The 12112-nt window shown below is 35.3% G+C and overlaps 1 protein-coding gene across 2 annotated transcripts; it reads right to left on the reverse strand.

The window, feature by feature from the left end:
* Positions 1-304: 304 nt before the first annotated feature.
* LOC149004216 (protein DETOXIFICATION 40-like) lies at positions 305-4343 on the reverse strand. Of its 2 annotated transcripts, XM_089169322.1 has the most exons (7): positions 3811-4342; positions 3044-3675; positions 2905-2961; positions 2566-2804; positions 1693-1811; positions 1310-1396; positions 305-649 (listed from the first exon to the last, which is right to left on the reverse strand). In XM_089169322.1, the coding sequence occupies exons 1-7, from the start codon at positions 4150-4152 to the stop codon at positions 584-586; spliced, it is 1542 nt and encodes a 513-aa protein (XP_089025448.1). In that variant the 5' UTR covers positions 4153-4342; the 3' UTR covers positions 305-583. The 2 variants fall into 2 exon arrangements, with proteins under 2 accessions (XP_089025448.1, XP_089025449.1); XM_089169323.1 differs by lacking the exon at positions 1693-1811 and having other exon boundaries at positions 3811-4343.
* Positions 4344-12112: the final 7769 nt, after the last annotated feature.

Consider the following 12112-nt stretch of genomic DNA (forward strand, 5'->3'; position numbering starts at 1 on the left):
AAGACCCTATACTCTGGTCCTGACCAAACCACACTTAATTGCTAGAAGTTCATATCATCAGCACGAACCCCCCCCCCCCCCCCCCCCAACCTGTGCATACCGTAATTTTTGCTTTTATATATGATTTGAGCTATTGACTTCTTATTATGAGGTGTTAAATGAATAATAATTTTTGTTTTAGGTATATACATTCAAAAGACCAGGGGTTATAACAAACAGTGGTGGCATCATAACAATTGGAACGGAATGTTAACCAAAAACAAAAAGAACAGAATGAATGAAAATACAAGTTAAAAACAAAAAACCAATATCAAACCACAATAAATCCATTAAACAAGCTATAACCAAAATAGTCGATCCATGTTGGTATCAACTGAGTATTCATTTATGTTCTTCACTATCAAAAAGATGGTATACAATGCACAAAGCTCCTTCATCTGAAATGGTCTAGAAAAGATTGAAGGATCAGTGTACCCAACTTTATTGATGCTTAGCAGCTCTGTAAGTATCTTTGACATGCTCCCACTAACTGCAACTAACTTTCTTTTCTACTAATGTTTTCTTCAAGTCTTCAACTAAATAATTACTGTAGCTGCTTTTCCATCTTCTCATCATCCCATATGTCCAATCGTTTTGTAGCTTTCTCCACCTGAGAAAAATTCACAAATACATTAATGTTACCCCCCCCCCCCCCCCTATAACCAAGAATTGAGTTAATTAAGCCTATGAAGAATGTTAGTCTCTTTGACTGTCGGATGTGTTCCTGAGTTTATCAAGCCTTATCGATCAAGCTCATTTTGTCCTTGCTCTCTCTTTAATTGAACTTTCCAACAATTAGTACAGACCAAAATTGACAGAAATTGACATGCATGATAACCTTATCTTTCAATACTTTTTCATTCTTTTTTTTCTCTCAGACACAATTTTCTGGATTGAAAATTTCAAGCGCATATATATATAGAATCAAATTGTGGGGACAGAACCAGATTTGTCTTGTGCATCTAGCAGGTCTGTGTTCAAACAGTGTCAAAGTGGAGATCCCTATCTAATTAGTTATATATTGAGATATATGCAATATTGTTCAAACCTAAAAGAAACCTGTAGAAGAGTTTAGGGTGATAATTTTCTTATACAATTTTACCCCAATAAATTCTTAGAATTTGGGAAGTTAATTACACCCAAGAAAAGTGCAAGCATTCTCAAATTTTCAAGTGCAAGATATAATACTTATATGGAAAGATAGTGATTGTATAAAGAGATTATAAATGAATTGAATATTACAGTTAATATAATTAATGATTAGAGTTACCTCTTTGTTCCAATCAGTGCGATATGTAACCCACAATAAAATACATGTCTGCATGGCTGTACCTCCTATCATCCCTGACCATATGCCCTATATAAAGTCACAAACAAACATCAATTAATTATTTAATTATCATCCATTGTCTTTTGATACTCATTAAATTTAGCTACAAACCCACTTGGACACTCCAAAATCCAGCATGTACACTAACAGATGAAATTAAGCAAAGGATAAATTTGCTTTGATGTGTTTTTCCAAGAGAATCCAAATTCAGTTTGGACAAGTAATATTAGTAAATAATCTATGCCAGCATCACTAACAAATACAGGTAAAAGAAAAAGAAAAGAAAAAAAAAGCAGCATCAATCCTCCTGTAAATCTGTGTACCTTGACACCCAAATCGAACTTAAAACCCAGAAGAGCACCAAGTGGAATCCCTACCACGTAATAGCATCCAACGTTGACCCAAGCCACAAATGTCTGCCATCCGCACCCAACAGCCACACCTTCCATATTCACATGAACATCATCAGTGCAACAATACCAAGTAGAAATTATAAAGATGGGTTATATGTCTAATGGGGCCTAGCAGCTACTTTAGTGTACAGGACTTGCATATCTTGTTACGCTAACACTACATATATACTTGGTGGTGTCTCTGGCACCTAACAATATTGGTTGGTCGATCATCACTTAGTCTTCTTTATATCTACATACACTCACAACATGATTTGGTCTATTTCAAAGGATTTCCTTTTTAACTTTTGTTTACATGTACGCATGGTATCTTGAGCGGTTGAAATTAAAACTATCCAAAGCTCGGCACTACAGGTACCAGCACGTCTATCAGTGACACTTGCCTAGCAAAATTCATGTTGGATTGAATCAAACCTAACATGCGATAGATCAAAGGGCTTGGTTTGACGCATCCAAATCCTCAGCACTCCACTGCATGGTACACGGTGACGGATTTTTTTGTCTCAGGTGAGCGCTGAGTGGCTTGTGTTAGGAGGACTGTTAGAAGAGAAAGTTTGGTGAACCGTGCACCTGAGTGGAAGAAATCCAAATCCTGTTTCAAGTTGTTGAATCAGGTTTGGAGCCCTCACAACATTGATCAATTACCTGACAACATCAGAGATAGAATTCTTCTTCTTTCTTGGACAAGATAGATAGAGAATTCGGGATTTGTTCGGTTTAACGTTTTTTACTGACTGCATGCAAGTTGGGGAGCATGAACAGAGAGAGCAAAGCGAACAGTACCAGAGAGTACAGGTTGAACACCGTTGAGAATGAGAGTGATGGCAAGAAGTGGGCAGAGTTCAGAAACGGCGTCGGCAACGGTCTCACCGCTAGTGAAAGCATAGCTGATGACATGACGCAACGCCATCACCACCGCTGCCAGGGCTGCTGCTATCACCAACGACACCGTCGTCACAATCACAACAGCGAACGCCGCCGACTTTGGATGCCCTGCTCCAAGCTCATTGCTTACTCTTACACTGCGTCATCACTCACTCAATCACCATGTTATCATTGACACATCAAATAATAAAGATAAATGTTTGATTTGTGTGTGAGATTAACCCATCAAATTACTACCTTGCAGCTGCGTTGAATCCAACAGAAACCATGTACACGCAACCGTTGATTGTCATGCTGCACATCACAATAAATCCTTTTGAGATTATCTATGGCCCTTAGGAACCTAAGTGGGTAAATTAATGGAGAAGTAACAGACCAGACAGAGAGAGAATCCAAAGCAATTTCAGGGTTCTTGAGCAAACCGGCAATCAAAACTAGTATCTGAAAGTACCAAGATTCCAAGCAAAGCATCACAGCAGAGGAAGCCGATAGTTTCAAGAACTCAGGCAAACCAGAGAAAGCTCTGAGGGTGAACCCAGTCCATGTATGTTTACACTTAGGGCTCATCACTATATAACAGAACTGACCCACCACAGTAATCCACCATGAAAAGCTTAACACCAAAGAAGCACCAAGGAGACCAAATCCAAGCTTGTAAATGGCTACCCAGCTTAGTAAGAGATGAAATACAAATGTGGCTGATGATATGTAAGCACTAGGCGCAACGATGCTCTGTGCTTGCAGGAATTTCTGGATTGGGAAGTTGGCTGCGTATGCGAATATCTGAGGGATCAACCCATACACAAACAATGCAGCAGCAGAAGCAATGGTGGAGGATTCGCCCAGTAGGAGTAATATGGGCTTTGAGAATATATAAATCACCATGAGTGGAATCCCAGTTGCCATGAGGAGGATTGTTGACCTCTGCAAATAGACTCCCAGCATTTCATACTTGGCCGCTCCATAAGCTTGCCCACATAGTGTCTCAACCGCACTACCCATGCCAAGCTGCCCATAAAGAAACAAGAATTTATCAGTCCTTGGGTAGAGCTCATCGATCGATCCGGCCTTCATTAACTGGTAATTACAGAAATGCAAAATTATATGGGTTGGGTGGGGGTAGTAGAGAGAATTAATATATACCATAAGGCCATAGGAGAGGATTTGGATGCCGGTGTTGCCGAGGGAAGCAGCGGCATACTCAAGGTTACCGAGGTGGCCGGCGAAGATCTGGGAGGACATGGACATGAGGTAGTTGATCATGTAGTTCATTACAGCAGGTGCAGCAAGATAGAACACCATCCTGAGTTCAATTAAGGAAGCTAATCGGAGACGTGTGAACCGTGACAATCTTTCATCTGAGAGTGTACTTTCCAGTTCATGGTTGCCTTGGTGAGCATTCGATGGCAGTGACTTTTCTTGAAGGAGAGGTTGATGAAGGAGGTTGTCTTCTTCTTGGGATACTGGTGGTGGTGAGGACTCCATTTTTTTTTTGGTTCTGTTTTTCTAATTCGAGGTTTCTGGAGCAACAGATAAACAATTCAAAGAATTATGAGAGATGACGGGTAGGTTTCAAATTGAAATTCAAGGAGAAGAGATTGATCGGCTCTCTGAGAACCGATCAGTGGAACCTGCTAGTTGCGTAGCAGGGCAGGGATAAACAATGAAATGGAATATGAAAGATATCTTTAAAAATAAAAATCAGCAAACATTGTAGTTCGCTAGTTCCTACTACCATGGTAGTGATTGTTCATTGAAAGATGATGATATTGTTCTTTGAAAGTTGATGATCATGGTGGGGACATAATTATTTCAATCAAAAGTTACGTGCCCCTCTTGTCTCTCAAATGAGAATCTCAGTTACCTAACAATCAAATGATAAATAGATTTTGGCTGACCATGGATTTCACACGCTAAGCAGTGGAATATCATACCTTGCGGGGGTTGATTTGATGGACAGTTGCAATAGCTAAGATAACGTTTGGTTCTCCAATTTCTTGGAATTGGCTTAGGAATCATGTTTATAAGTATGCGTTTGGTAATGTTTCTGTTCTGAGAAACCAGTTCTTATGCAAAACCGTTTTTTAATGTTTCTGTACTAAAAAACCGTTCTTTACTTGAAAATGAGCGTTTGATAAATCTGTTTTGAAAATATTTTTAAAACAATAAATAGAATATGTTAGTTTTTTTTTTTTTTTTTGGTTGAAAAATTAATTGGTGTTTGATAAATTTGTTCTAAGGTATCAATTTGAACCAATTTTATCACTTCCGTTTCTGTTCTTTGGTAAAAACATCTTTTTTATGTTCTGCAGAAAGCGTTCTTTAGAACACTTTTCTGACTGGTCCGTTCTTAAAGAACAGAAGAACGAACCGTTTTATCAAACGCCTCTAACCCGTTCTTCCGTTCCCAAAGAACAGAAAAGCGCCAAAAATGTTTTTTAAGAACGTTATCAAACGCATCCTAAAAGAATTATGATTTTATGGAATTAGGTTTATAGGATCATATTCGTAAAAAAAAACAAAAATTGGTTCTCTTGATTCTATGAAGTGAATTTGTTTGAAAAACTATTTGATTACCTGATTCTGGAGTTTATTCAACCTGAATCATTTGAAAAATTGTTTGATTACCTTGATTTTGTGGGTGGATTCAACCTAAATCACTTGAAAAACCATTTGGTTGTCCTTTGAGTGGATTCAACCTGATTAGCAGATTATACTTTCTTACATATAAAAGGAAAAAAATAATAATAATACTGGTGAATGCTTTTTTTTTATGAGACCATTTTAAAGAAACACTTACTACTCATTTGTTTTCTTTTATCCCTACACAAAAATACATATGTAATATATGAACATAAAAATTGCTCCATATGATTTTCCTTGGCACATAATAGAAACAATTGGAAATATCATAAGAAAACAACATTTGAATCCAATTTATTTTTCAATATATTGTATACATTGCTATCTCAATACATAACAAATGCAGAGCATGGTAGGGATTAGTTTTTCATGAGAAAATTCACATCCAAGCATCCATTGTAGGATAGGGCCTTGGGTAGCCTAGACACCTTCTAGGTAGACCAATATTTTAAGGGATCGATAAGTCCATGGATAAACACAACAGTTGCTGATGCTATGGTGGATGATTGGCCAAGGAAGGTCAAGATGGGTTTAGAGAAGATGTAGATGATTGTTAATGGAATACTAGATGCCATGAGTATGATGGTTGCTCCATGGAGGTAGATGGCTAACAGTTCATATTTTCCTATACAATTTGATGGGTTTTATAAGGATAGATGGATCATTTTTTTAAGTTCCATTTTTGGATGGGACAAGATAAATATTTATAAATCATTGAGATGTTTTTTGTGCCAAAGCGTGTTAGTCATGCTTTACATACATTTATGATTGATTGTCTCTTTTTTTGTAGTTAGTAATCTTGTAACGTTGAATCTGGACAAGTGTGTCCATTTTATGATTTTCCTTTTGTACCAAAAAATGCCATTGTTTGTAATTTTTTTTTTTTTTTTCAAAAAGTTTCTTTCTGGTAGGTTCAAATGAGGGCAAAAAATGTAAAAATTTCATTATTAAGAAAATCCTAGAAACCAATTATAAATTGCCCAAGAAAAGATGTGCATCCATTACCTTCTAAAGAGAATCTCAAAAATTATTAAAACCGAAAACTTTGAAGATGACGCAAGAATAAAGCAAAATAAAAGTCGGATAGTTTGTGAACAATGAACACACCGAACGAAAAGATTGACCCAAATACTCTGTCAACTGAAGCAAAACTGAGAATTTGTTCAATTCAATCTAACGTATCGAATACCACACTAAATTAAAATGGAAATCTTAAGCAAACCCATTTTTCGCTTCAAGATTTCAATTAAAAGAACAAAATAAATTTTGGCTTAGATGAGACCAAGAAGAAGCATCTAAGAGGATGAGAAGGTGAGTGGAGGGATGTTTAAATCATTTGTTAAAAGAGAAAAAGAAATAGATCCATTGTTAGTTACCGTTATTAGGATAAAAAAAAAAAAGAGGAATATGGTGAAAGAGGGGGAGAGAGACTTACGGAGGAGGAAAGAAGGAAGAAGGATGAGAGTGCCAACTGTGTTATAGTAGACGATGAAGATGCAACACCCAAATTCCCCTGTTGACAGGGCTCGCATTTGTGATGATGTGGTTTCATGCCTACTTCGATCATTCTACCATCACCATTACGCAAATGGCAACACACCCACACACCGTGCTTCATTTCCCTCTTTCTCTCTCACCCACAAACGCAAAAGATGAAAATGAGATACTAGCCAAACTATTAGATGAAAGTGAGAGACTTAGAAAACCATTATTTATGAAATCTTGAAAATTTCTTTTCAAAGGGTTTTTTCCGCTTTGTCTCCAAAGCTTTTAAAGTCAGCTACAACAAGGGCTGAGCAACGGCTAAGTTCTTGGCCAACCATGGAGAAGACTGAGATTTTCACTATAAATAATGGAAATTTTTACATTTTTTCTTTGAATAAAAGAAAAAAATTACTACAAAAAGAAGAAGGAAAAAAACTAAAACAAATAAATTGAAAAAGGGCATTTTCACTGAACAAAAAGTATTAAATTAAAAGTTTCTTAAACATGTCTTTATTTAATCATCCTATGAAACCATTTTAGGGAGCCATATGCAAGAGAAAACTTAAACGACTAAAAGTGACATGGACCACACCCTCGTGAAAATGAAAATTACCCATAAAATATTTACATCCTATATTCATTTTACGAATTGATAATAGAAACAACACATCATGAAAAAGGAAATGTTTACATCTTTGTTGCATACAAAGATACATAACAAGAAAGTAAAAAAAACTCAAACACTTAAGAACAAGAATATTCAATGATACAACATTATGATACTATCCAACAATATTTCAATGTGCACTTGTTCAGTAGGGGCTCGTCATGCAACACCCAAATTCTTTTGGTTGACTAGGGGCTCGTCATTTATATGATGTTGTTTCAGCTCCTTCTGATTACTTATGCTATCCTATGATGTTAAAGTTGTAGAATCTACGTGCATTGCTTGATGTCCACACATCTTATCTCAAAAAAATGGGGGGCTTTCATCATTTGGGCACCAAAACTTGGTGACCCGTTTTTCTAGTTCCTGAAGTCAAGCGGAATCATCCTCCTTTGCCTGCAGTAGCACAATGGAGGTTGTTCCATTCCGAAGGAAGTTTGGTCTTCACAATGGTAACCACTCTATGATTGATGAAGAAGAATATCAACAATGAAATTCCCAAATGATCTAAAAAGAGGATAAATTAATCAGGATTTCGTCAATCAACACATCTAAAAATGTGTAGAATGTAGACATGATCAAATACCAAACTATTTACCCTGAAAGAAAAAAAGAACATAAAATTCCAAACTCTAAAATGGAAAAAAGCAGAAGTGAACAATCCCAGTTCATACTCAAAAAACAGAAGCAAAAGCAGAATCACTTCAAAATAGGTGAAGTAATTGGGAGTGGATCCCTCCATGATGTTGAAGAACATGATTGGAAAACAATAAAATCTCATCAATTGTGCAAGAACCAAGTGATGTTTCAGATTAGGTGACATCATTATATTCACTTATCCTACAATTTTATGGGTTAACCTAATAAATCAGTAACTTAGCCTTAATGCTTTCTTTAATCTAACCATTGGATAAGCTATAATTTCTAATATAATCTTCCCTTTCCTCTTCACTTCAATCAACCAAAAATTTAGTAAACAGGTTACTATATGATTATGGATTATTCTTTAAGTCACTAGTTCTCTCTTTAAATCAGTTTCTATCTTCTATTTGTGTCTGTTTCTTTTAATACAACCATTGGTTGGCCTTGATACTTCATACTCCTACCTGCTAGGACCTTCATTTTTTCAACGCTCCAGCCACATCAGTTGGAGAGTGAGAGATCTATTCTTTCCAAGTTTCTGCCAAATACTACTAGTGTTGTCTCACTGTAATTATTTCTCCCATGCATAGGTTTTCTGGTGTATCTTTTCAGTCCAGCAAACCTCATTTCACTCCCTATCTCTGGTCTGATCACAGAGTTGAACGATGGATCTGCTTGCATCTGAGTGAGACCCACATTCTAACACTAAACTAGTAGAGTAGATATGGAAGAATTATAACTCATTCCCACCAAATTCAAATTTCCTACACTTAATAAATAGATGGTTAGGAATAATAAGAGTTATGCAACCCCAATACATCAGATTTCAAGCAAGAAATAATTACATAAAAGAAACTGTGAATGAAAAATTAATACTAAAGTTTCCCCAGTAAATTCCAAGAAAAGGTGAAGAATGAGCTAATCAATTTCCTATCCCAAATGTAGAAGGAAAATCAATCCGAGAACAGCTTCTCCAAAATGAACATCAACCTATTTCAGAACTATTGACAAGAAGTAGTTCAAGGCAGCAATGACTATATGACAACAGCAAAGGCAGAATCCTCTATCCAAAACACTTTACCTTTGGGATGATCTCGTCCAGGATCTCAACTTGTGAGGCAAAAATTTAGTAAACAGGTTACTATATGGTTACGATTATTCTTTGAGTCACTAGTTCTGTCTTTAAATCAGTTTCTATCTCATCAATTGTGCAACAAAGAAATTACAGAAAGGAATTAGAGTGAAGTAATTACATGACATTGGTTAGAAATTGCCCAGACTATAAAGTAATTACATTTTACATTGGTTCAGATATAACATACAAAGAAATGAATGAATTATGATGAACTCAGTAAAGAAACATATTCCACATACAAAAGTTTAAAAAAGAATAATTTGCCATTTACTATTCATATAAGGAGAAAAATAATGAAAAATCCTGCTTGTAAAAGATAATCCTTTGTATTCAAATTCACCGTAACTTACTCTATCATCAATCGATCTTATCTCCAACTGATCAAGAAGAGTTTGAGTTATGGTTAAAATGTCAACAAGTTGTAGAGTTTGATTGTAAACAAATTGTAATTCAAATTCAAATCATATTAATATACATCTCCCACTCACTATCGGTTTCCTTCGTCATGTCATCGATAGATTTGAAATTCTTCTCTTCTATAATATTAAAAACAAAAATACTAAAAAAATTAGATACTTATCCCCATAAACAAAAAGTCTTACAAGAAGGCGGAACTACAAGTCTATAAGTTCGTTACATTACTTCCTACCCCCAACAAAAAAATAGTTTATTATATTAAAAATACATTTAAAGATGACTTTTTATTATAATGCTCGAGACTGAATGTTGGGATTTATTTGTTACTTCAATTGATTGGCAATTCATTTCAGAGTACCCTCTTAGAGCCACTCCCTGAAGGAGAGTTAGAGTTTCGCTACACTCAAATCAGAAAAATTAAATTATTGCATGACACCTCACATGATTCTATACATTACTTCCCTATACCAACAACATTAGTTATCTGTTTTTTATGTTGATCCATTGGGTGAGAGTTCATCTCTTGTCATTGTTGGCAACCAAAATGCAATACGCACTAAGAGTGTGTGGCTTGTACTAAAATGAAGGTACCATAGAAGATTTTGGGTGTTTATTTTGTTTTTAAATGGTGATTAGCACTAGTACAATGGTTTTAAGTGCTTATGAGAATATTTGACAGTTCTAGGTGAAGCGAAGATTCCTTAGGATAGTAGATTCCATAGATCATTGTAGAAGGGTCATATTAGATGATTTTTTGAGTGATCATGCAATTATTTTCTAGGTTCAACTACAACTGAAACAATGTAGTTGGTGGAGTCTTATTTCTAGCGCACTTTTCGAATTGTTATTCTGATATCAAATAAAAAAAATTATGGTGTTTTTCGTAGGAGTGAGCAATATGGAAGCAAATTTATATGGTGTGGAGATTAATAGAAATTGTTGTCTATGATGTTGTCTTTCATCAGGGGTTAAAATATAACTTTGAAGAGTCTTTGGATATTTTTGGAAGAAGAGTTATGTCTCAGAGAGGAATGTTTAATTATGAAAGCTTGAATGGTGCAAATCCAACGATTATGAAAAGGTTAAGTATAAAGATCTAATTTTAAGGGCCAAAATTGATGTGCTTGGAATCTTAGAAATCAAGATGGTAAAGATTCATCGTGTGGATTTTGGTTGGTCAAGAGCATGTATAAATGGTGTGTTGCAAAGCCTGATGGTTGAAATGATCTTGTGTGTTATAGATTAAAAATAGAATCAGAAAAGATTCTACTTGAAATAATCTTGTGAAAGGCACTATAATCTAACATTACCTAAGGATTTGATGACCCCAATGTGACTCGCCACTTTAAAGTGGTTATCCAACGATTTTAAGGTTAGATTCGATTTGTGATGCATCCAAAGGATTTGATTGAATGGTCCCTAAACATTCATGTTCTTTCTCTTCAAAAGCTTAAATTTGAGTGAAACAGAATATGCTTTTGGGGAAGAAGCTCAAAGGTGTACTTTGATGAGAAGAAAGTATGTGAGTATCTTATTGTAATCTCTCTCATTTGTAAAAGTAATTATTAGTGCAAAGTTCATACTGGAGTGGGTGCTCTATGTAATGAGTGTATGGAGATTAAGTGTTTGCTGATTATTATATTGATCAAAATTTTAGTTGAAAAGTATTGAGATAAAACCCGGGAGCATTATTTTGTGAATGAAGGCACTTTGGCCAAACCATGGAAATTTAGTATATTGTGTCTCTAGTTATTTTTCGTGTTGTATACATTAGAGCATTTCGATTGCATAGTAATGAAACACTATCTGGTAGACCCAACCATATTGTGGCATGTGGTAGACATGTTTGATAATTACAAGATGTCACCAATCTTGTTTTAAAATTAAAGAAACATCCTCATATTAAAGAGAATTTTCTAACATACCCCCCTCCCGGAGAAATAATATTGGACTACAGCTTAAGTATTATTTTCAAAGGAGTTCAAGCTGTGATGTTCGAAAATATAAATCCGAGGAACTCTTTCACACAATTGAACCTCTTATATGTTGCGGTAAAGAGTCGCGAAATGACTTTATAGCTAGCCATAACCACCAACTCGGAGGAGATAAGGCAAGTCAATTTTTTACAAGTTAGCATTCAACAATCTAAAACTTTTGAAGGAAAGTAATTCTTGTCAATAGAAAGAAAATTGCTTTCGATAACACATATAGAAAGAAAATTATGACATTTTGAACTAGTGTCTTCAAGCTTGGGCCTACAAGAATTAACAACTACCATCAGGTTAAATATGTTACTGAATATTTTTTCGATTAATGTAATCAATATAGTAGGAAAGTAAAATTATGGTGAATTATCAATCAGTTGAAGAAATTAACTTAAAAGCTGAAATTGGAAATCTGAATTTTTTTTCGAAATGTCTTTAAAACAGTGACAAGCGTAAGTTCTATTTAGCAAA

Source organism: Hakea prostrata, chromosome 9 (assembly GCF_041222555.1).
Source record: "Hakea prostrata isolate BN-2017 chromosome 9, UWA_Hpros_2, whole genome shotgun sequence".
In the NCBI taxonomy this organism is placed as follows: domain Eukaryota; kingdom Viridiplantae; phylum Streptophyta; class Magnoliopsida; order Proteales; family Proteaceae; genus Hakea; species Hakea prostrata.

Excerpts from the sequence above, each read along its gene's own strand:
- LOC149004216 (XM_089169322.1), bottom strand. The coding sequence starts at position 4,152 with ATGGAGTCCTCACCACCACCAGTATCCCAAGAAGAAGACAACCTCCTT. Across the intron at positions 2,805-2,904 it reads GGATTCAACGCAGCTGCAAG|TGTAAGAGTAAGCAATGAGC; the intron begins GTAGTAATTTGA and ends GTGATGACGCAG. Across the intron at positions 1,397-1,692 it reads AGTTCGATTTGGGTGTCAAG|GGCATATGGTCAGGGATGAT; the intron begins GTACACAGATTT and ends GACTTTATATAG.